This window comes from Myodes glareolus, chromosome 9, assembly GCF_982192425.1.
Source record: "Myodes glareolus chromosome 9, mMyoGla1.1, whole genome shotgun sequence".
Taxonomy (NCBI): domain Eukaryota; kingdom Metazoa; phylum Chordata; class Mammalia; order Rodentia; family Cricetidae; genus Myodes; species Myodes glareolus.
Genome location: NC_142034.1, coordinates 88,898,621 through 88,921,004, shown reverse-complemented (window position 1 = coordinate 88,921,004; position 22,384 = coordinate 88,898,621). Strand labels below are relative to the sequence as shown.

The 22,384-nt window shown below is 43.5% G+C and overlaps 1 protein-coding gene across 1 annotated transcript in view; it reads left to right on the top strand.

Moving 5' to 3' along the window:
- The window catches only part of Slit3 (slit guidance ligand 3), a 597,834-nt gene that overhangs the window by 49,097 nt on the left and 526,353 nt on the right, over positions 1–22,384 (top strand). Inside the window, exons 2-3 of the mRNA XM_087910713.1 lie at positions 1,164–1,235; positions 7,050–7,121. Of these exons, the coding sequence (XP_087766839.1) occupies positions 1,164–1,235; positions 7,050–7,121 (144 nt within the window). The remainder of the gene's footprint in view (positions 1–1,163; positions 1,236–7,049; positions 7,122–22,384) is intronic.

Sequence of the window (22,384 nt, the reverse complement as noted above, 5' to 3'; positions counted from 1 at the left end):
TTCATCTAGGGCCCATAGGTGATTTTAGGAAACACAGAATGTTTATCCAGTTGTTCACAGGTTTGGTTTTAACTTCAGCTCCCTTTTAGCCTTGGCTTCCTACCACCCACGATGCCTCCTTCATCTTTACCCCAGTAACTGTCATGCCGAGCTTTCAGCTCCCCCATGACAAATGCGCCTAAGCTTCCAAGTTGAGGCGGAACTCATCCAGGCAGCTGCCTTTGCCTACTCTGTAGAATTAGCTTTTACTACCTGCTACGCACAGGCTCCACGGTGTTGGCACCTGTTAGAAACTAAACTCGGGAAGTTTACCAACTAGTTAGAAACTAGACAAGTTTTGTTTGGCTTACTAGACAAGGTTGTGTTGTCTATTTATACCTACCTAGTAGTGGTACCAAAGCCAGTGACCATTCTTTTCGATTCCAAGGAATAGAAGTAAAATGGCTGTTTTCATCATCTTGGTCTGGAACACTGTCCTTTAGTGGAGGCAGGATGGCTTCTGGGAACGCTGAGCTGATTTAAACCAAAATGAAAATAAAATGGAATAGATTGACTCACAGAATGCTAAAATATGGAAGTATCTGGCTTCAAGCATAAGCAGATCCAAACCTCTAACAAAACAGCATGAAGAGCGTCTCTCTGTCATCTGGGTCTGTTACAGTGTTACACTGCCCTTTAGTGATACAAGATGGCTGCTGGGAACTTTGACCTGCTTTGTTACCCCAGTGGATAGAAAGTTGTTCTTTGAATCATGCATGCATTCCTGAGGCAATGGAAGGGATTGAAGGTACTTAAAAGCCTGGCCTGGGTCAACTGCTCCTCCCTGGAACCCCTGGAATTTTGAGGAGGCCTCAGTTCTACTTGCATAAATTAATCTGAAAATTGGGGGGGGCTGGAGACACTGAGGGATACGTTTGTTACTTGAAGAAAGGACTACAGAAGACAGGCAGTTAAGTGTAACTGGGTTACTACGTACATAATGAATGGCTTATTCCATACAATTTCCTTAAGGTTAGTTGGGCATGCTCAAGGGATATCATTAATCATCAGAACTGCCTACCCCCTGACAGGCAGCGTCCCCCCCAGTCTAAGCCAGTCTGCACTGAATAGACTGTAAGTGTAACCTGCAAATATCTGACCTGAGTTTTTTTGTTCCCTTGCAGTGACCTGGACAGAAATAACATCACCAGAATCACCAAGATGGACTTCGCTGGACTGAAGAATCTCCGAGTCTTGTAAGTAGCAGATGGTGTGCCGACGGGTTTTCATTTTCAGCTCTTCAGCCTGTGAAAATGGTGCGCTGCCCTGACATCCCATTCCCAAGCTCCGGGCCCCAGGAATCCGTGCTTCTGCTGCAGAAAGCCCTTCAGTGCTGTACCAAGTGTTCACAGATACCAAATTGTATGGCTGGACGCTGCTGGCTGGGCGAGATCGATAGGAAAACCGGGTTCTAGTGACAGGAAAAACAGAAGGCAATAAATGAATGAAGTCAACATGCCCTGCTTCCTGGATGACAGCAATGTCATGCTGACTAACCATGCCTTCCCTTCCAGAGAGATTATAATTTCTTCCCCAGCTTGTGCATTAGAAGAGCAATTGGGACAGATGTTATTTATCTTCCTGCTTAATGGAGAGGAGGGGAGGAGAGACGGAGAGGGCCAGGCAAGGGCAGAATCCTTGCTAGCCATTCACAGTTGTGCAGACAGGTTGCAGAATTTGAGGTAGGCGTTGATGGAATAGGGAGACAAGGAATAGCGGGTTTCCTTTCTGAATATTGTAGCGTTTTACCTATCCCTAGGTTTGGGTTTCGTAAGGAGATGCCTATCTACTATTCACCGAAAAGCTCAATGCTCAGAAATACGACAGCGGAGCAGTTGGGTTCTCTTTCTTTTCTTCCTTCCTAATTGCTGATTTTTACCCATCATGCGGCCCATGCCCAAGAGTACAGTCTGGGAAGTTTGATCCCCGCTTTGATGTTGTTTGTGTCATGGAATCTTGGCTGGTGCATCTTTATTGGCAGTTGCGGCTCACTCATTGCTACCAGATTCCTCCTCTCTTAACACACATGTTTTTTTTAAAGATTTATTTCATTTTGTATATATGAATGCTTTGCTTGCATGCATGCATGCATGTCCACCATATGTGTGCCTGGTGCCCTCAAAGGTCAGAAGAGGGCATCAGATCCTCTGGAACTTGAGTTACTGTTGGTTGTGAGCGGCCCTGTCGGTGCTGGGAATTGAACCCGTGTCTTCTACAAGAGCAACAAGTACTCTGAACTACTGATCCATCTCTCCAGCCTCTCAGCCCCCTGTTTCCACTCACAGCTGTTCAGAACAGAATGGTTTTGTTCTTGGGACAAGAAGTGCCAGATTCTGGTTTGATTTGGGATTCATTGCTCATGCAACTTTGGGGAAATCCTGTACCCCCTTGGATTTCAGTTTTTCCTTCAGCAGCATAGTGAGTGAATGCTTCAAAATCCTCTCAATTCTAGTTATACACAGAGTGCTTCAGGGCTTTGACATTTTCCCAAGCAGCGTTTGATTACTGCCTGTCACTTGTGAAGCAGAACTTCGGTCATGTCGATCTCTTGTTTGAGAAGCGTTAGTAGTATTGCTTAGGCTGATGGTGACCAGCATTTTCTTGGTTACTTACCGTGGACATGGTGCCTAGTCATAGAACAGAGCATAGGAGGTTGGTGTTATTATGGCCCCCTCTTTGCAGGAGAGGGAACAGCGGAAATCTCAGCTCCACGTAGTGAGCGACAGAGCAGTTGGAACTAGAATGCATGCAGTACTTCTGTGCTCCCACAGGAGGAGGATGGGGTGGAGGAAGGAGAGGGAAGGAAGTATGACTCCAGTGCATGGGGTCTTGAGGAGGGAGAGGGCAAGGGCATGCATCTCTGGTGTGCAGAGTGTGGCCTAAGTGGTATTCAGGGCCAGTGCACAGGAATGCGGGAACTGCTGCAGGGCCTCCAGCTACCAGATGCTCCCCCATGGACCTCTTCTCTCGCCATCTTCAGAGTGAAGACCGACCATGAGCTAAGCCTGTCCTGTGCTCTGAGCACCTGTGTGTAGGTCAAGCAAGTAACTGCTCTCATAAGGTCTACGCCCATCAGAAGGGGAGTTGGCATAGGTACAGGGGGATCCCTTGGTTCAGTTTTAGGGTATTTTGTATTAAAAGGCAAGGCAGGAGACTGATGCTTCTAGGTCCTTTGCTGGCTTAAAAGGCAAAACTGTGTTTAGGCATTTTTTTCTTTGTGTCTTTTTGCCCCATTTCTTCCACTTGTGCCTGTAAAGAGATGTTTTTTTCATACAAGTCAAAATTCACCTAATGCTTCATTTTTTTAACCAAGTCAAAAATAACCCTTTGATTTTCTTACTGCTGCAACAGAGAGACTAATAAAAATTCTAATTTCCATATCTGCTCTCTGCAAATAGAAAGTTTAAAATAATCACAAAAGATGACATTAATGTCTTCCGCAGAGTCTACAACCCTCCTTTGACTGCAGTTTATCTTTTGAGTTAATTGGTGCATTCTTCTATTTTGATAAGCAATACCAAAATGCCTTTTACTCCTTTTTTTTATCGACTGTTAATAGATCTGTTTCATTATCTCCCTTATCAGCTCATAGACAGTTCCTTTCAAGTGGCCCTTTAATTCAGTGAAAGAAATCTGCTAGGTGGAATAGCGGAGAAGCCTTCTAACACCGATCAAATATCCAAACATTTTAATCGTATTTCCCCTCCATCCATTCTTCTCAGCTGAGTAACCTGGAGAACTCTTTTTTTTTTTAAATTTTCTTTTGAAAAGCTTTCATCACATGCTGGCATATTCTCCATGTCTGTTTCTTATTTACAGTTTATGGTGAAGCAATAAAAGCCTCGATCATCGTGAATAATTCGAGCTTGCCCCCCATTTCCATGCAGAACGTCTTCTGTCTGCTAATATGGTGCAGGTGAATGGGTAGACAGAAGAGAGGCTGGTGAACTTCCGCCCCATCCCCGGGTGATTTTCCCTAAGTGGAGCAGAGATGTAGGAGTTGCCTGCAACCGTCATCTCTCCCACAGGTTGAGAGCAGGGAAAAGTCTCTTCTGTTGGTATCAATTATATCCCTTTTCTGAGTAATCCATTTAAGGGCTTGCTGTGTTCGCAATGTGGGAGCCAGCTTTATCCCGAATGGGGTTAATAAAAAGAGTTTAAACTCCGCCCCGGCCGTCATCACAGGAGGGCCATTTCCGATTCTAATCTAGTGGAGAGAAAAGGAAAAAGCCAAAAAGTGCCAAAGAACTGAAATGAACACAGTCTGTGTCCCCCTAACTCAGAACAGACACCAGCCTTGGACAGCTCTTGTGGGAACCAAAAACCTAGCCTGACCGTGATCCCACGTCCTCCTGCGTCTGGCTGGTAAACCAGGACCTGGATCAAGAGCTTTCTTACACGCCCTTCGCTTGCAGTGTTGCTTGCTGTCTCTGTGCAGATTTCGTGGCTCACGTAGCCACTGACAGATGCTATTATTTGTCGAGTGGTATTTCCTGGGCCTTTCAGTGCCCAGCACGAGGCTGTACTTGGGTGGGTTTAGGAAGTCGGTCTGAAAAGGACCCTGGATACCTTTCCAATGGGAACCAAAGGATGCTGCAGGGGGCAGGTGAGGAGAGTTAACGTTGACAGAGGTGTGGGTGGGATGAGATGGTACAGTTCCTCAGGCTAGCAAGAACAGAGCCACAGCTACCACGAGGCATTGGGGAGCAATGGAAGCAACTTGATCTTCAAGCCCAACAAAAGCAGCTGTGTCTTAAGTAGAGGGACGCAGTCACCCTGGAGTGGTTTGATCGAAGGGCAAATTCCCTGACCCCCGCCTGTCCTTCCACTGTTCCCAACTCCTTCTAGTAAAACCCAGTGCCTGAAGCCCACAGTAAGTGGAGGCCAAGACGTTCTTTGGAAAAGCCGTTGCAAGCCAACTTCCCAGGGCCTGAGCGAGGTAGAGCAGGGAGAGAAGGCTCGCACGCAGATATCACCCATCTCTGTTTCTGTTAGCGTAAGGAATACGAAGCTGACAGATGCGTTCTAGGAGGGCAGAGCGAAGCCTCTCCATATGGCCAGAGGTTGACACTCAGCTACTCTAGAGCTAGTCCCTGTTCTAATTGGAGAAGAATGACAGTGAGTGCTGGTTGATTGATTGATTATAAAAGTCTGGCCGATCAACCCCCTCGTCACTAGCATTGAACCGACACCCTGTATAGTAAATGTGCTAATAAAAGTCTGTTAGCTTCCCAGGGCCTCCTTGCCATAAGGCAGGATGGAGATGAGGAGGGAAGGAGAGGGGAGGGGAGGAACATTTATTAAAAATTACAGATTATTACTTCAAACACTGGGCTTCATGATCTATTTAATCCATTTTTATTCTTCTAAGTGCTTCTGTGGTGTCCTATTTTCTGTATTTTACAAATGAGGAAACCAAGTGTTAAGGGTGATGGCTAGTGTGTTCATTACAACACCACCATCTAGTAAGAAGGAAGGCAGCGATCCTAAACTATACTGGGGACTCGGAAGTCCTCTCCTCAGCTGTGTGGTTCCCCACGGGCAAGTCTCTTAGCTGCCCTGTTCTTACCTATTAAGGGAATGGCCTGGAAGGAAGTGGCCTGTCAAGGACAGAAGTTACATAAATGGGAAGGCTTGAGAGGTTGAGGATTCCGACGAACAGGCAGACCCTCCTGGCCCATTAATATTTGCACACACCAATGTGTTGCGTATTTGAACCTAACGACCTACCCTTGCATGCCCTGATAGAAATCTCACCTTGTCCTTTATGGAGAAGCCAGTGTGTGTTGGCCCCAAGAGTTGTGGTTTTCATTCAGTAGGCTGACAGGTAGGCCATGGTGCTGGGTTGGGAGTGGGCCACCGTGCTGGTCTTGGGGGGTATGAGGAAGTAAGATTCTCTTCTTTAATCTTTGAAAAGAAAGGATTTCCTCTAGTGAAGCACAAAGGTTGAACCTTAAGCCTAAACCATGCTGGAGGTTAGGCTATCCCAAGGGGTGGGGTCATCGTAGAAGGTCTGTTCTGGAATGAAGATAGACCCTTCCCAGGTCAAGCTTTCTAGCCCAAAAGGTGGGGTCATCATAGAAGGTCTGTTCTGGAATGAAGATAGACCCTCCCCAGGCCATGCTTCTGCCATTCCAGAGGAAACTGGGGCTCTGCCTTCAATCGCAGCTGCATGTCCCCCCAAATCTCACGCAGCCGCCGAATGCAGTCCCTGTCATTTCTTGGCCCATTTCCCACCCAGAACCCATGCATCATCCTTGTGTCCCCTGCCTGTTCAACTAAACCTAATTTAAACTCTTTTTTCCCAACTTGGTAAACTGCGGAAACAAATGTTTCTTTGTATGGTCAACTTTGAGGGCGAACCCTGTGCGTGGATCAAACTCACTTAGGCAGAGTGACTGGGACTTTTAATCACCTGCTGGGAGAACATAGAGGTGCGGCACAGCCTGTCCCCAGGCATAGGGACGGCTTCTGTGAGGTCGCTATCTTGAGGAGGTTGGGATGAACCTGGCCCTGCTTAAGGGACTCTCTGGGTCCTGGCTAGCTGTCTTCAGCACAGAGCTGTTTCTCTGTGACTCTGTCCTTTCTGTGAAGTTGAGCAGGGAAGGAAGGCCCTTTTCAATGAAATATTTTTGAATCCCTGGAGGAGGGAGCTCCAAGGGAAGGGGTGTTGAATGTACGTGGTTTCTCCAAAGAGCAGCTTTACCTCTTCCATTTCTGTGCAACGTTCTGCAGTTCTCTGGTGGGGGGTGGGGGGGACACATTTGCTGGGAACGTTCTTAAAATAGAGACATGGAAGCCAATCTGTCAGGTAGACGTGTGCAGGCGGCGAAACTCTGGTTACCGTGACACCACACTGGGATGCAGTGATTTTGTCCCAACAGAGTGATTACGATTGGGAGGACCCGGGGTCCTAGGAGGGGCTACGTGATACAGCTGCACAGCCCAAGGCCTCTGATGAGGCCCCTGACGACTTCAGTCCCTGACCCTGGGTGCCTTTCTGATTCCAGGCATCTGGAAGACAATCAGGTGAGCGTCATCGAGAGAGGCGCCTTCCAGGATCTGAAGCAGCTGGAGCGATTGTAAGTAAAAACACAGCCTTGGATCCTTAAAAAAAAAAAACAAAAAAACAAAAAAACAAAAAAAACTGCGTTTATTTTGTTTTGTTTTTGTAAATTGGTCTTGTGACCTTGGTTAAAAACAAGTCTTTCGTGTTCCATGGAATGTTTTCTACTCTATTTAAGGTTGCTTTAAAGCATGTTACAGAGGCACCGAGATCCATATCAATTGTTCTAGAAAGAACACAGTGGCCTACATTGCATAGGGGGCTAGAATTCTTCTTCCTGGGCTAGAGGTAGCCTTTGGTTTTCTCACATGGGGCTGCTTGCAGCCAGACCTCACCTCCTCCTTTCCCATAGGAGTGCGCTAATGTCATGGAAAGCCATCAGCAGGTCCTCTACTGCTTAGACTTATCCCCCTGGGTCTTCTCCTGGCATTCTTGTGGGAGAGGAAGGATGGACGAGTGGGCGCAGCCTTCCGCGTGCCTGCCTTTCTGAGCGCCAGCCTGTCTCAGGAAACCCACACGTTTCCACGAGAGAACACATTGCCACTGGTTTAAAATAGGCCGCTGTTCTGACTTGATCAGAGGGTGGGCAGCAAAAGAAGTGGGGCTGGGAGTTGGATGGAGCCTCCATTTATTTTGCCCGTGAACGCTTTTGCAGAGAACTCTGGGGTCGTTGTGATGAGGAAGGTTGCTCAGATGGTTAAGTGGGCAGCTTCACCTTTCCTCAGTTAATCATAGCTGACAGCTCAGAACATCTGGAGATTTGCTTTCTGCCCTCTGAGTGGGGATTGTCCCTAAGAGCACTTAGTCATGCCGGTGGGCGGCTCTCATCGATGCCTCCCCCTGCAGCCCCATTGCCCTGACATTTCAGCTTCGTTCTGTACTGGGGGGCTGGGACTGCAACAGTTCACGGCTCTGCCAGCTTACCTGGCAGGGGGGGGGGGGACAAAAACACGGCTCTGCTTGTCCGACCTGTTGCCAAAGCTCGCTTGCTTGGAGACGAGTCTCTTCTTTTTAGAGCCTTGCTTGACTGAAATGGATTGCCTGACCCAACTTTCTTTCTTGTGTAATGTGCCTTCCTTTCTCCCAGTCATTATATCCAGGGCCACATGGCAGCAGGGAAGGTCCTTGTCTCGTGGGGATTAATATATCCCAGAAAAACGCTTTTCTCTCCACTGCTGTGTGGACCCTCTCATCCGTTGTTTTCTTCTGGATCAAACTCCAGCATGGATTTGGCTGTCACTAGTTTGAAAATATGACATTTATTTCTAGTAAGAGAAAAAAAAGGTATTTAAAAGCTTACGTTATCTTTGTTTATGTTTTGATTTTCAAGTTTCCTAAAATTTAAGTTCTTTTTTCGGACCAAAGAAAACGTAAAAGTGTTTGTTAAACCTTGTTCCTCTTTGTAAAATAACCAACATTTACATAGAAAAATAAACATATGGTCCGGTGTGGAAAAGCCTCCTCTTGCTTAGTTTTGTGATTAGAAGGGTAAATAAATTCTTAATTTGTTAATTTCATGGTTGTTGGGAGGGAATTAACGAGGGCTTTGGAGACACCAGGGACTCTGTGTGTGTTTCACATGCGATCCGTTCTTTTATTCTACCCCCTTGCCAAATTACAAGCAACGATGAGGTGTCGTTGCCCTCATTTTACAGACGAAGAACCAAAAGCCCAGTGAGAGTAAGCCAAGGAATTGTCAGGGCTGGGGAGGAATCCAAGTCACATCTGTCTGACATCAAAGCCCGCGTCCTTTCATATCCCTGTGTTGCAGACACTAGATGAAGTGTGAGCTTTAACCGTGGCCCTGCAAATAGCCTCTCACGTACCCATTCAACTCCAGGGAGGCTCAGGGAAATATTCTGGCAAAGGTCTCTTTGCTTCAGAGTGGTGAGCAAGGCCAAAATACCATGCGTGCCTGGGGACCGGAAGGGATTACAATTGCTGAGCAAACCGGGCTCTTTGTCTGTTTTGGTATATGAGGTGGGTAATGCTAGCTGCAATGCTACATAAACCCTCAAATCTCAGTGACTTAACACAGTGGAAATTTGCTTCTAATTTCTACAAACTCAGTATGGGCATTCCTGTTAGGGCCTCTCTCTCTCCAAAGTACAGACTCAGGGACAGGAACCTTTCATGCCTTGATTCTGCCATCTTAATATCTTGGTTTGCAGTGTACAAATGGATCAAGTCAGAGAGTGGGGAAAATGGCATGGAGCACTGGGCACTGAACGTCTCCGTGTGAGCACGGGAAGAAGTCTACCATATCCATTCTTACGTCCTGTGAACTAACCATACAGCTGTAGTTAAACTGCAGGAAATACTGTCAGAAGTGACCCAGTTCTATGACAGGAGGCAGGAGCAAGGTTGGTGGGAAGGTAGCCTGCCTAACTTCTGTTGCAAGGAAGCTGGAGAGGTACTTGGGCAGGAAGATGGAAAGTCTCTGCTATTTGATAGGCATCAGGGTCAGCAAGAAGGTAGGGTTGTGTGTGTGAGAGGTGGGGAGAGAAGGAGAGTGTGTGTGAGATAGATAGATAAATAGGGTGTGTGTGTGTGTGTGTGTGTGAGAGAGAGAGAGAGAGAGGAATCCTTACTCGTGTAAATCTGCTTTCTATTCAGCAGTCTGCTTTGAGTCACACTGTGCGACATGAACTAAGAAAATGCCACATATTTACTATTAGCCTCTGGAGAAGTAGATGGTGGCTGTGCGCTGTGCCATCTGTAGCACGCGCCAGGGTCTCCTTACCCATGTCTCTGTGTTGCATAATAGAATATTTTTATTGGTTCCATTCTAAAACACAGCCTAAAAAGTAAATGGATTGGGATAATTTCCATTCTGAGTGTTTTATTCTTGGCTTATTCTCTTGGGGATTCACTGGGAAAGAGAAGCGGGGGGGGGGGGGGTTGTTAAATTTCAAGTCTTAACTTGGAAGTCTTTTTCTCCATGAAAGGACCCCCAGACTATGTTAGGTACCCTTCTCTGGTAGGTCATTTCCTATTGCAATTACAGATCACCGAGGCTGGGTGCTTTATAAAGAAAAGTTGATTTAATTAATAATTTGGGGGGCTAACAACATAAAGTTGGGTGACCCCACCCATAGGGCCTCTGGTGAGGGCTTCATTAGCTGTGCTGTATCATGGTGGATGCATCATGGTGGGAGCTTACCTGAGAAGGAGAGATTGATTATTTAGGGAGGTAAGAAGCCAGGGAGTAGGAGGGCACAGGCTTGCTCTTATTTTTTCTTTCTTTCTTTCTTTCTTTCTTTCTTTCTTTCTTTCTTTCTTTCTTTCTTTCTTTCTTTCTTTCTTTTTTTGTTTTAAAAAAGCTTTTGCTTAGAAGCCGGGCGGTACAAGCTTTTAATCTCAGCAGTCAGGAGGCAGAAGCAGGTGGATCTCTGTGAGTTCGAGGCCAGCCTGGTCTACAGAGTGAGTTCTAGGACAGCCAGGGCTGTTACATGGAGAAATCCTATCTCAATAAACCAACCAAGCAACCAACCAAGCAAACAAACAAAACCCATGTTGATCTCAGGAGAAAAACAAACTTACTTTCCATGCCGGTATCAGTGTCTTACAGAAGTCATCCGTGTCCTCTCCACCCCCCCGCCCATCATGGCACTATCACCCCCCACTTGGCCCTGCCTCCTAAAGGTTCCATGGTTGTGTCTTGTTTTACTCTTTCGTCTTATAAGGGGCCCGCCACTCAGCTCCCAAGTAAATCACTGAAAGAGGCTTGTTCTTAGTTATGAATGCCTGGCCTTGTTTCTTGCCAGCTTTTCTTAAATTATCCTGACTACCTTTTGCCTCTGAGCTTTCCTCTTTCTCTATTTCTGTATACCTTTCTTTCGACTTGTCTTTTCGTGGCTAACTGTGTACCCTGGTGACCCTGCCTATCCCTGCTCCTGCCTTGCTATTGGCCGCTCGACTCTTTGTTGGACCATCAGGTGTTTTAGACAGGCAACGAATCACAGCTTCACGGAATTGAACAAATGCCGCATAAATAAAAGTCACACACCTTAAGATAATACCCCCCCCCACGGCCTGTTAATCCCGCCACGTTTCTGATGAGGCTGCCCGCATTATCTCCCTCACACGCCTTCCTGTGGTAGTGACGCATCGTGTTATTATACTTTCCTATTGTAGTGTCGGACACCATGCCTTCACTTCCTCTTTCCATGTTGTTTCTCTCCCAAGCAGTGATTCTGGTGTGGGTAGAATTATGGCTCATTTAGCTCCTCCTAGTTTTAGAGCCCTGAACAAGAAATAAGTGTAGATACTGAAGGGGTGTTTACTAAGAATACTTGATGTTTTATTTTATACCGGTAGATCTGAGCAGAAACTGAAATTCCTCCTCCCCCAAGAGGATTCTTGGTGATGTCTGGAGGCATTTTTGAGTTCTACAATTGGGGGTAAAGGCCAGTAGTCAGTCTGACAGATCTTGAAGTTCTTAGGACATCCCCCAAGAAGGAATTCTCCAGCCCCAGATCTCACTGGTGCCAATGTGGAGGAGTCCTCATGATGGGAGAGGTGGCCTGCCAGACACTTCACAGCGTGACCTTGGTGTGATGAAATATAAATCTCAGACCACTGCTGTGAACGATCGCTCCTAGTATTTTTATGCCAAATCTGCCTTAGCTAGATCCCACTTCTCCTTTCCAGAACATTCCAAGAGGATGGAGCTTAGTGAAACCGGGGGAAACAAATAGACAAGCCCTTCCCTGAAGTAACCTCTCTAGTCTCATCAAAGAGTCTGTGTCATGAAAGATGAGGCCATGCCGTTGATTTGTCTAATTTAAGCAGCCCAGGATAGCAAGAACAACACCACAGTTGGGAGAATTAAGATCATCGGAGCTCCTTTAATTATCTACAAAGTGATGATGCTGTTAATGTTTATTGCCTTATTAAACTCGAGGATGGTTGCTAGAATCAGCGGGACAGCCTCTTAAAAGCATAGCATAGAATGCAATATCCAAAGGGAGGGGGAGGTGTGTGACAAACCCTATCGCTAATTCAAATGAAGGATAAAAGGAAAGAAAAATTACTGGGGAACAAATGGGGCAGGTAGACTGTAGACAACAGTCAGGTACTGTGTGTAAATGCAGGTGCAAGATCAGTTATATGTAGATGGCTAAGCCAGCAGCTAAAACACTCTGAGTGGTAAACTTAAGAATATACAATACTTCATATGCTTTTTTAAACATTTATTATTTTTAATTGTGTGTGTGTGTGTGTGTGTGTGAGTGCAAGTGTTAGGGTGTCCCCTGAAGCTAGAGTTATAGGCTGTTGAGAGCCATCTGATGTAGATGCTGGGAATTGACCTCTGGTCTCCTGGAAAAGCAGCACTAATTCTTAATCACTGAGCTGTCTCCCCTGCACCCCAATACTTACATAATTTTCTAAAAATAAATTAAACATAAAGATGGGGAAAGGTTGGAAAATAGGAATTTAGGAAGTAGTATTTAGAAAACACCAAAAGAGTGTACTGAATAAAAGAGTCTTCTTGTAATACAGAAACATTATTGGGTCTAAAGCAGGATATTTCATACTGATAAATACAGTTAATAAATACAGTGAGTTTATGTATGTGGCTAAAACCATAGCCTGAAAAAATGCAAGGCAAATATTGATAGCACTAAAAGAATTAACAGGTTCATTATTATATTTACTTCTCATTAACTAAGAAACAAAACAGGCACAATTATTAACAAACAAATATTTTAATAACAAATTTTGCAACCCTGCTCTAATTGATGTGTAGACAACACTGCAGGAACAACTCTAAAATAGTCTCTGCAAGCACATAGGAAACTATTACCTACTTGATTAGAATGCAGGGCTCAGCTGGAGATGTAAATCATTGGTACAGTGCTTCCCTAGCATATGCAAGGCCCTGCGTTCAGTCCTGTGTGAGGGGGAGAAGGGAGAGAGGGAGGGAAGGAAGGACCGGGATAAGATAAAGGGGGGAAAGAAGAAGGGATGAGGGAGAGGGCAAGAATGGGGAGGCAGGCTCAGCAAGTACCAGAGGACTGAAATCATGTGGACCGCGGTCTCTGACAACAGAAAATATTAAAAATAAGTAAGGGATCTGTAAGCAGACTGTTTCAAAATGATTGTAACGGAGTCATATATTTAAATAACTTCTGACCCAGAAAGCATGTTCCAATGGGATTAGGACATGCATTTCTTGAATGCTAATAAAGACGTGATATGGTATTGGATATAAATTGCAGCCAGAATTCCAAGGTTATTATTATTATTATTATTATTATTATTATTATTATTATTATTGCTTTGCTCTGTCAGGTCCTCCCTGTCACATGGACTGACACCTCTGAAACCATAAGCCAAGTAACTAACTCCATAGATTGTCATAGGATATATAGTCACAGCTACACAAAGAGTCAGGGACACAGTGGTGAATCTGAGAAAATTGCTCCAAACTATATTTCCATTTGCCCCTTCATAACAACTGCAGAGGAATTGTGATGAGGGATAAAGACATGGTATACTCTGGTTCCTTTAAACTCTTCAAGCTCCTGAAAACAAGGCTTTCAACCCCACTTCAGGAAAGGCTTGTTATCAATATCATAGTTTCCAAAATGTTAGATAAGCAGAGAAGGAAGGAGAGCTTAGAAAGTTCCAGAAGCTACCAGAGGAACCAGAACTCGAAAACCCCAAGATTGTATTTTTCGTTGTTTTGTTTTGTTTTATAATGAAATAGGGCTTAACTTGAGAGATTTAAAAGTGTGAGATATCTTTTCCTTGCCCTTCTTTCTATAATTTCAAGGAAATTTATATTACTTAAGAAATGAACAAACAAGCCAGATGTATGGCTCCACACCTTTAATCCCAGCACCTGGGAGACAAAGAGTCAGAACTCTGTAAGTTCAAGGCTAGTCTGCTCTGCATAATGAATTCCAGGCCAGCAAAGGCTGCATCGTAGAGGGGAGGGGATGGGAAAGGAAGAGAGAAGATTAATACTGAAGATTGTGCAAAGTTGTTTTAATTAGAAAAATAAAAAGAATATGGGGCATAATCACCTCCCTAGAAACAATGAAGACAAAAATAACCTATAGCGAACATAACATTTACAATTGAACAGCTGTCAAAACTAGCTATACGAATGAAGATCCTAAAAAATGATTAAATAATATAATCAGAATTTTGTAACTCAGAAACGGCATGACTGGAGAACCGCAAGATTTTAAAGGAGGGGTAAAGAACCCTAAAAGGAATTTAGAAAATGAAAGACGCATTTCAAAATGAATATTGCCAATAGTGTCTGAAGAAGAACAGCTGTCAGGTGACACTGCCCAGCCCCATGTCTTACTACAAAGCTACAGTAATCAAGACAAGATGAGATGGGGAAACAGTGTAACACAAGTCAATGGAGTATCCCAGACACACACACACATGAGTAGGATCAATTGATTCTTTTTTAAATAAATGACATTTCAAAGTTCAGTAGAGAGAGAAGTCTTTTTAACAAACAGTGCTGGGAAAATAAAAATATCCATATGCAAAGGAATAAAACACTGCAACCCTTTGCGTCTTACACCGAAGGATTTGGTGTTTTTTTTCTGTTGTATTTTCTTGTTTTGGTCTGGTCTGCTCTTTTATGCCTCCGCTCCTCTCTTTCAGAATGGAAATGGTTGTTGTCACTGTGTGTACTGGTATTGTGTACGTGTTTTTATTTTATTCTTTTATTTTATATGGGCTAACAACTATATTGCTTGAGTCTGAGGAAAGATTCTGAACTTTGAAGTAGTTTTGCTACTATTACAGACTGCAGAAACATTTGAAGTTGGACCGAAGTTGCATTGGGAAATGGCTATGAGCCTTGGGGTTAGAGTTTGGGTGGGGATTGTTCCCCATATGCTCCTGTGTTTGAACACTTGGTTCCCAGTGGTGTCACTGTTTTGGGAAGCTGTGAAACCTTTACAAGAAGTGGTTGAATGGCAAAGGTGTAGGTCTTAGCGGTTATAGCCTACTCTACCCTAAGCCTATCTCCTGCTGGGTTTGACCTGCTGCAACTTGAACAAGCATATCCTTTATGGCACAATATATGTCATGCTCCAGTCCATGCTCCATGAATCCAGGTTTTGACCTGCTGCGACTTGAACAAGCAGCTTCATGCTCTTGCCGCCACAGCCGAAGCCACTTCCCTTTCTCTTCCTTCTTCACCACTACTGACCGTACCCTCAAACTGTGAGTGGAAACAACTCCTTTGGCCCCTAAAAATCTAGTAAGGAAAGAAACAGTTGTCCCCCTCTACCCCCCAAAAAAGACATGGACAAAAGAGTCAAGCAAGTCTTTCTCAAAGACAATGTTTAATGTATTCCCACTTTGGAAGATGGTTTAGTGTTCCTTACAAAGATGAACGCTGTCTTATTATAACAGAGTTGAGTTCCTGGAGACTCAGGAAAGAAGTGGAGGCTTGTGAATATGATGAGGACGAGGGCTGGCTGTGTGGAGGGTTGCCCTGCGACTCTGACGCGGTGACTCTGGAGCAATGTGCCTTTGTCAGAGCCCATAAACTGTAGAGAACCAGGAATGAGGTTTAATGGATGCCAATTTAAAAATATCACTGTGGAAAGTGACTGCAGGCTTGATGAATGGATGTATCAATCACGCTGAGAGTGATAGACTAAGATTCTGATGTAGGTAGCTCTGACATGAATGAAATCCACAAGATGGAAGCCAAAAGGTGCCCCACAAAAGGGCTGTACTTTAGTTGATAAATTTGTTTCCCATGGGGCATGGATGAATAATTTACAAACCACTAGGCATGTGTGCTGTGATTGAATGATGCATGTCAGATGGTGGGACACACATCTCATTGTGGAAATTGATGGTTTGAGACAAACTCTGGAGAATATTAGAATGAACCTTTGGTAATGGAATAGAGCTGGGGACATAGGTCTGAACTCATGATTAACGTAATGTATGGGCTTTCAGCTAATGTAACTGAATTTAGACAGAAGTAGCCATTAAAATGTGTACATACAGGAGTTCATATATAAGATTTTTATCAATAAGGAAATATAATAGCAACAGCAAAACAGGATCAATGAGTAGCCCTAGCTCTTGGATCTTGGTGTGTGATGCTATTCTTAAAAGGGTTAATGTGCCCTGGGGGAAATGGTTTATTCTAGGACTGGAGCATGAATATTGTGCCGTAAGGGATATGCTTGAGACAAAAAAGTAAAGAGGACAACAATGGATTGAATTGATTATTTTGAAATACCTAGTAGAAAGGAATTTAAGTATTCCCAACACAAATGTCTGAGGTAATGAATGTGAAACCACTTATTTGCTCTGTGTTATATTTATGTGCCAGTGAGCATCAAACTATACTGAAAAATGCATAACTTCTATGTATAAATTAATATATATTCTAGATAGATAGATTATGTATATACACACATATACACACACATATAAACACACACACACACACACACACACACACACACACAGAAGGATCTCTTAAGTACCAAATCTTGGATTACTAGAACAGCAGAATAAATGAATTAATATTAAACACTAACCTAATTCTAAAAGAAACTCCTGAATTGCTCAAATATAGGTAAGTTGAAGAATGGTTCAGATATAGATAAGTAGAAGAGAAACCTATACCAAGTTCTACATTGCATTGCAGATTCTCTACCCTGTATGAGGTTGACCAGATCTCTGCATTCCCCAGCTGTGGGGTGCAGTGACTTTCATTAAATGAACAACACATGGAGGGGTATACAGTAACTTAACAGCGTGGAAATCTGAGACACCCTGTCTCATTCCAGTGATCAAGATCGACTTCAGCAGCGACAAGTTTATATCTTTGATATGGAGTGAAAAAATAATACTGTATTTGTGATCTCCTTAAAAATGTATTATCTTAATTTAAAAATGGAGAAATCCATCAAAATTTAACTGAAAGACTTTACAAACACTCAAGTAGACATTGCTATGTTTGGATAAGTGTTCCAAAAGAGCCTGTATTAAGCTTTGCCTCCCCTGACTTCCCTACTGGGAGATGGTGATAAGAGGCCTTTGGAACCTCCGGGGTGTGCCTGGGGAGGAGTTTTTGGACCCCAGTTGCTCTCATTTTCTCCTCACTCCCTGACTCAGGAGGCGAGTGGCCTGCTCTTCTGCAGTGTCCCACCCTTGTCAGAAACCTAACGTGGTGGGACCACGCCATCCTGGAATGTGAACTCCACACTGTGATGCAGTGTAGCCCTTTCTGTTCCTCATTATTTATCTCAGGCATTTTGCTATAGTGATAGCAATCCAGTAGAGCCCTCTTCAAAACTGTTACAGTTATCAAAAAGACGGGAAGAGAATTTGTCACAGCCAAAGGTGGCTCAGAGACAAGAGAACTAAATGAGTGTGGTATCCCAGACAGGAACCTGAAGCAATCATAATAAAAGGGCACAAGTAAAAACTATGAACATGTGAGAAAAAAAACTGTGACATTAGTTAATAGTGTATTAATAGTGTTTAATGATGATAAATGTACTACTCTAATTTCTCCTGTTAACATTATTAATATATTATTTTTACTAGGAGAAATTAGATATGTATTGCATGGGACTCTTGGTACAATTTCCCAACATAAATACAAATCCACACCTATTTTCATAACTAAAATTTATTTTTTAAAAACCATCCCTACTAAACTATACTTTTATTGTATAAGTGTGAGCAAAAGGTATTAGGTATGAATGTGGGGACTGCAGTCAGGGTCTCTTGCCTACTAAGTGAACACTACCACGGAACTGCGTTCCAAACCCAAAACAAATGCCTTTTAAAATTGAAACATGCATCTAGATGGAATCCAAGAAAAGATAATTGTAATGGATGGTGCTTCAGAAGATATGGGAAGATGGAAAGTGCTTTTAAATCCACAGGCCATCATTGTAGGTAGAACTTAAAAGGCAAGGACAACCAATAGAGCTAGACGTTGGGCAGAGTTCTGCTAACAGTTACAGTATGAATCTGAGGGAGAGAACTAGAATAATGATCCAAAACTAATAGTGTAGCGAGCTACTGTTACTCAAAAGAAGATTTCTGTAAATAACAAATGGCTTGAAAGTCCGTCCTAAAAGGACCCTGAATGCCTTAGAAGTAAAACCCAAACACAGTCCAATAAAATTAATGCATTTAAAGGAGGGCTTCTTTACACATTCAGCCACTTAGAGACTTATAGTGGAAAGAAAGCCAGATTTCCAGCACCTTTTCTGATGCCAAAATATTTTTGCCAGAATATTATTTAACAATTTTATTTAAAGAAATGAACTGTGAACCATGGCCTGACTGCCCAGCTGTATTGACGTTCAAGTCCAGTGACTGCAGGCTAGCATGAAAATTCCAGACCCTGGGTACGAGTCTCCCATGCAGTCTCAGAGAGGACAAGGTTCATTCATCCAGAGCCCAAGGAAGACAGAGAGACCAAGCCTGCGTACACAGTGGAGTGAGGACTGAGGAAGGCAGCTGTGTTGCATGGATGACTTAGATGCTGTCTTTGTGGTTCTGGGTGTTCACTCCCTTTCCCTGAGTTGTGTTATCTCCAAATGCCCGAGGTTATCAACTTAAAGAAAAGAAGAGTTTAATTTGACTCACTGTTTGGGAAATTCCAGTCCCGGGTTGACTGATTTTGTTCATGGGTCCATAGCAAGGCCACATACCATATAGCAGGAGCGTGTGGCAGACCAGAGCTTCTCAGCACATGGGTAGGAAACATAAAGTAAAGCAGGTGGGGATATGGGGGGTAGGTCTATGGGGGGGATAGTTCTATAGGAGGGGGGATAGGTATATGGGGGTAGGTCTATGGGAGGGGTTATAGGTCTATAGGAGAGGGGTTAGGTCTATGGGAGAGGGGTAGGCCTCACAATTATTTTCTAGAGCAATTCTGAATGACCTCAACACCTAGCACTAGACCCTATTGCAAAGGTTCTGCCCCCTTCAGTAATGACACCCTGGAGATCCAGAATTAACATACAGGACTTGGTCAGACAACCAATGTCCATACTGTAGTACTGGCTAACCTGACAGCATTCTAGAAACCTAACGTGTTTAGAGTCACTAAATGGAAGCAATCGGGCCTCTCATCATACACATGAGGCTGATGACATGAACAACACATCAACTTTTACTGTTTCAGAACTAACACTATAATTCATCATATTTACAGAATAAATGAGAGACGTCATTTCATTTTCTTAGATAAAGAAAACCTTTTAATTTAGTTCAGAATTGATCTGTGACTTAAAAGCATTTGATGCATAAGGACAAAGCAGAACTTTGAAAAGGACAAAGCTCGTGGCTAAGGAGGAGACATTGTAAGCCTGCTTTCTAGGTGAAGCAAACAGCTACCATAATGATCTCTATTCTTGGTCCCAGCTATCAAAAAGGAAGAAAATCAAATAGGTGATAAAAAGGAAGACAGGGGGAAAGGAGTGAAGAGAAAACGTGGAGGAGACGGCATAACCAAAGAAAATAAGTGAATGTCATGCCCAAATAACATGACCGAGTACACGGAACATACAAAATAATCTGCAAGACAATTTTCAGAATCTCAGTCGGTTCAGAAGCTCACAGGACACAAAGTTAATGTCTTAGAAAAAATCAGCATAGTGCTCTGTGTTTCACCAACAGAGAATTAGAGGCTTTAATGAAATTTTTACAATAGCATTAGAAATATTAACTCTCTAAGAACAGGTCTAAGGGAAGATGTGCAGCAACTTCGCACTCACTGACCAATTAAAGGTGGCTGCACTGTCACAGGTCTGGGGGAAAAACAGATGTGGCAGTTCTCGCCATACAGCTAGCTAGGTGGATCAGCATGGCCTGCCTCCAAATACCAGAGGTGACTGTGCGAATTCTTGAGATCATCCTAAAGTTCGTCTTGAAGATGAGCTGCTCTTGAAGACTCAGGTGTAGAACGACACTGGATTTGGAAAAGATGGTGACTATATGAAGCGGTTAGGGGGTGGTTTGCATAATATGTTGTGCTAGGGGAAATGGATTTCCATATGGAAAACTGTCTTGACAACCTGTCTCATGCCAGTCCCCAAATCAGTTGTGAGTGGACTGTAGATTTAGAGGCTAGGATACGCACACCTCTGGAATACAACAAGATGTCTTCATCACCTTGGAGCAGTGGATATTTTCTAACTAAAGCATAGAGGGCCCCAAGCTACAAGAATGAAGTAAATAATTGACTTACATTAAAGCAAGTAACATTTGTTCATCTGGACACATTATTTATAAAGCCAGAAAAAACACGTCACAGTATAAGTGAAGGTATTGGTTATTGACAGAGAAATTATATTGACAATGTGTAAGAATGCCTACAAATCAATAAGAAGACAATCAACCTAGTAAAGAAAGGGGCTAAACTTTGAAAATCCATCTGGAGGTTTCTCGGGAAGCTAGAAATAACACTACCGTATGACTCAGCTGTGGCACTCCTGGGCATGTACCCAAAAGACTGTATCCTCTGTCGCAGGGATACCTGCTCATCCATATTCATGACTGCTCTGTTCACAAGAGCTAGGATAAGGAGACAGGCTAGATACCCAACAACCCATGACTGGGGAATGAAGATGTGGCCCATAAATACAATGGGATATTACTCAGATGTAAAGAAAAATGAAAACAGCCAAAAAATGGATGGAATTGGAATAACTAAGTGAGGTAAACCAGGCCCCAAAGAACAAGTGTTGCATTTTCTCTTTCACGTAAGGATCCTAACTTCAGTATTGTAGTATAGTGGCGTATCTGTGCAAGGCAGGAAGTAAGGAAGGGAATAGAGTCAGGGGAGAGGCTACTTAAAGGAAAGGGGAGCATATAATATAGGTTTTTTTTTTAAAAAGGTAAGTTGGGGAATACTGTGGATTGAATGATTAGTCAGGGAGGGATGTGGGGTGTGGGAAGTTGAAGGTGCAGGGTGAGAGGAGGATTGACTCTGATAAAGGGAGAATTATGAAACCACTTGGAGAGCAAGATATACCCACTGTGAAACAGCAGCTAGACTCTTGGGGAGGGTGAGTAGCTCCCTTCTGAGTAGATTTAAGACCCACTCTACATGGGGGTGTGGAGTGAACCAATGAGAGGGAAAAGAGAGAGAGAGAGAGAGAGAGAGAGAGAGAGAGAGAGAGAGAGAGAACACACGATGCAGTGACTAAGATTTTTGAATTGGCGGTTCACACAAACATGTCCAAATGGTCAACCATGATGCATAAAGTTGCTTCGTCTTTAGGGGGTTGTGGAATAAACCACAGTGTGTGACACACTCCTGGGACGGTTGCAGTATTAGTTGTTGATGAGTGAAATGATCACACTTGTTATATCCAACTGTGGATTGATACAGTTACTCTGGAACACTGCCACTGCCAAGTGAATCTGAATGTATACATAGTCCAAGATCCTGCGGTTCCTGGGTGTGTACCCCACCATGTGGCATATACAAATATGAACATATTACCATTGTCTATGATAGCCCCAACCTGGAAACCAACCAAGTGCCCCCCAGCTGTAGAGTAAACAGAACCTCTGGTACGATTTGATTTCTTTAGTGGAATCAACTAAGAAAATAGGAAAATGACACCCAGAACAACTACCGCTACCGTTCATGACCCGATGCATCTTAGAAACGTAGTGACTGACAAAGTTAGGCATGGAAGCTATGTAGAAAGTGATTTCATTTATGTCAATTTAGAAACAGGTAAAAACTGGCCAATGGTTTGAAGTCAGACAGTGGAGAGCGGTAAGTCGAAGTGGGCATGAGGGTTTGGTTGTGTGTGTCTTCACTCAGTTAAAGTGGAGAGTTTGTGGGCCTTTAGTGGATGAAAATGCCTCAGGCAGAACAGTTTTGATTGGTGGATTATTCTTCAACATAATTTCAAAGGAAATAAGAGCTAGAATAATCAAGCTGAATGGATGGTTCACAGTGGAAGGACTGTCCAAAATAAACCTAGAGAGAGACACAAACCATGGAGTGTTAACGGTGTTAGGAAATTACCATTGTTTTAAAGTGTGAAAACGGGACTCTAGGTCCTTAGGAGAGCCTCCTTAACTTTTTAAAAGGAATACTGTACTCCTTAGGGACCGCTGTCCCAGTGTCTCTAGTTTGCATTAAAATCTTTCAATAAAAGTAGAAATAAATGATGAAATGGAAATCATTATTGAAAATCTAAGTGATGGATGTGTAAATACTGATAATAGTTTAAAGCATTGTATCTTCAAATCTTTCTTTTAATTATCACATCCTTTGTACAGAGA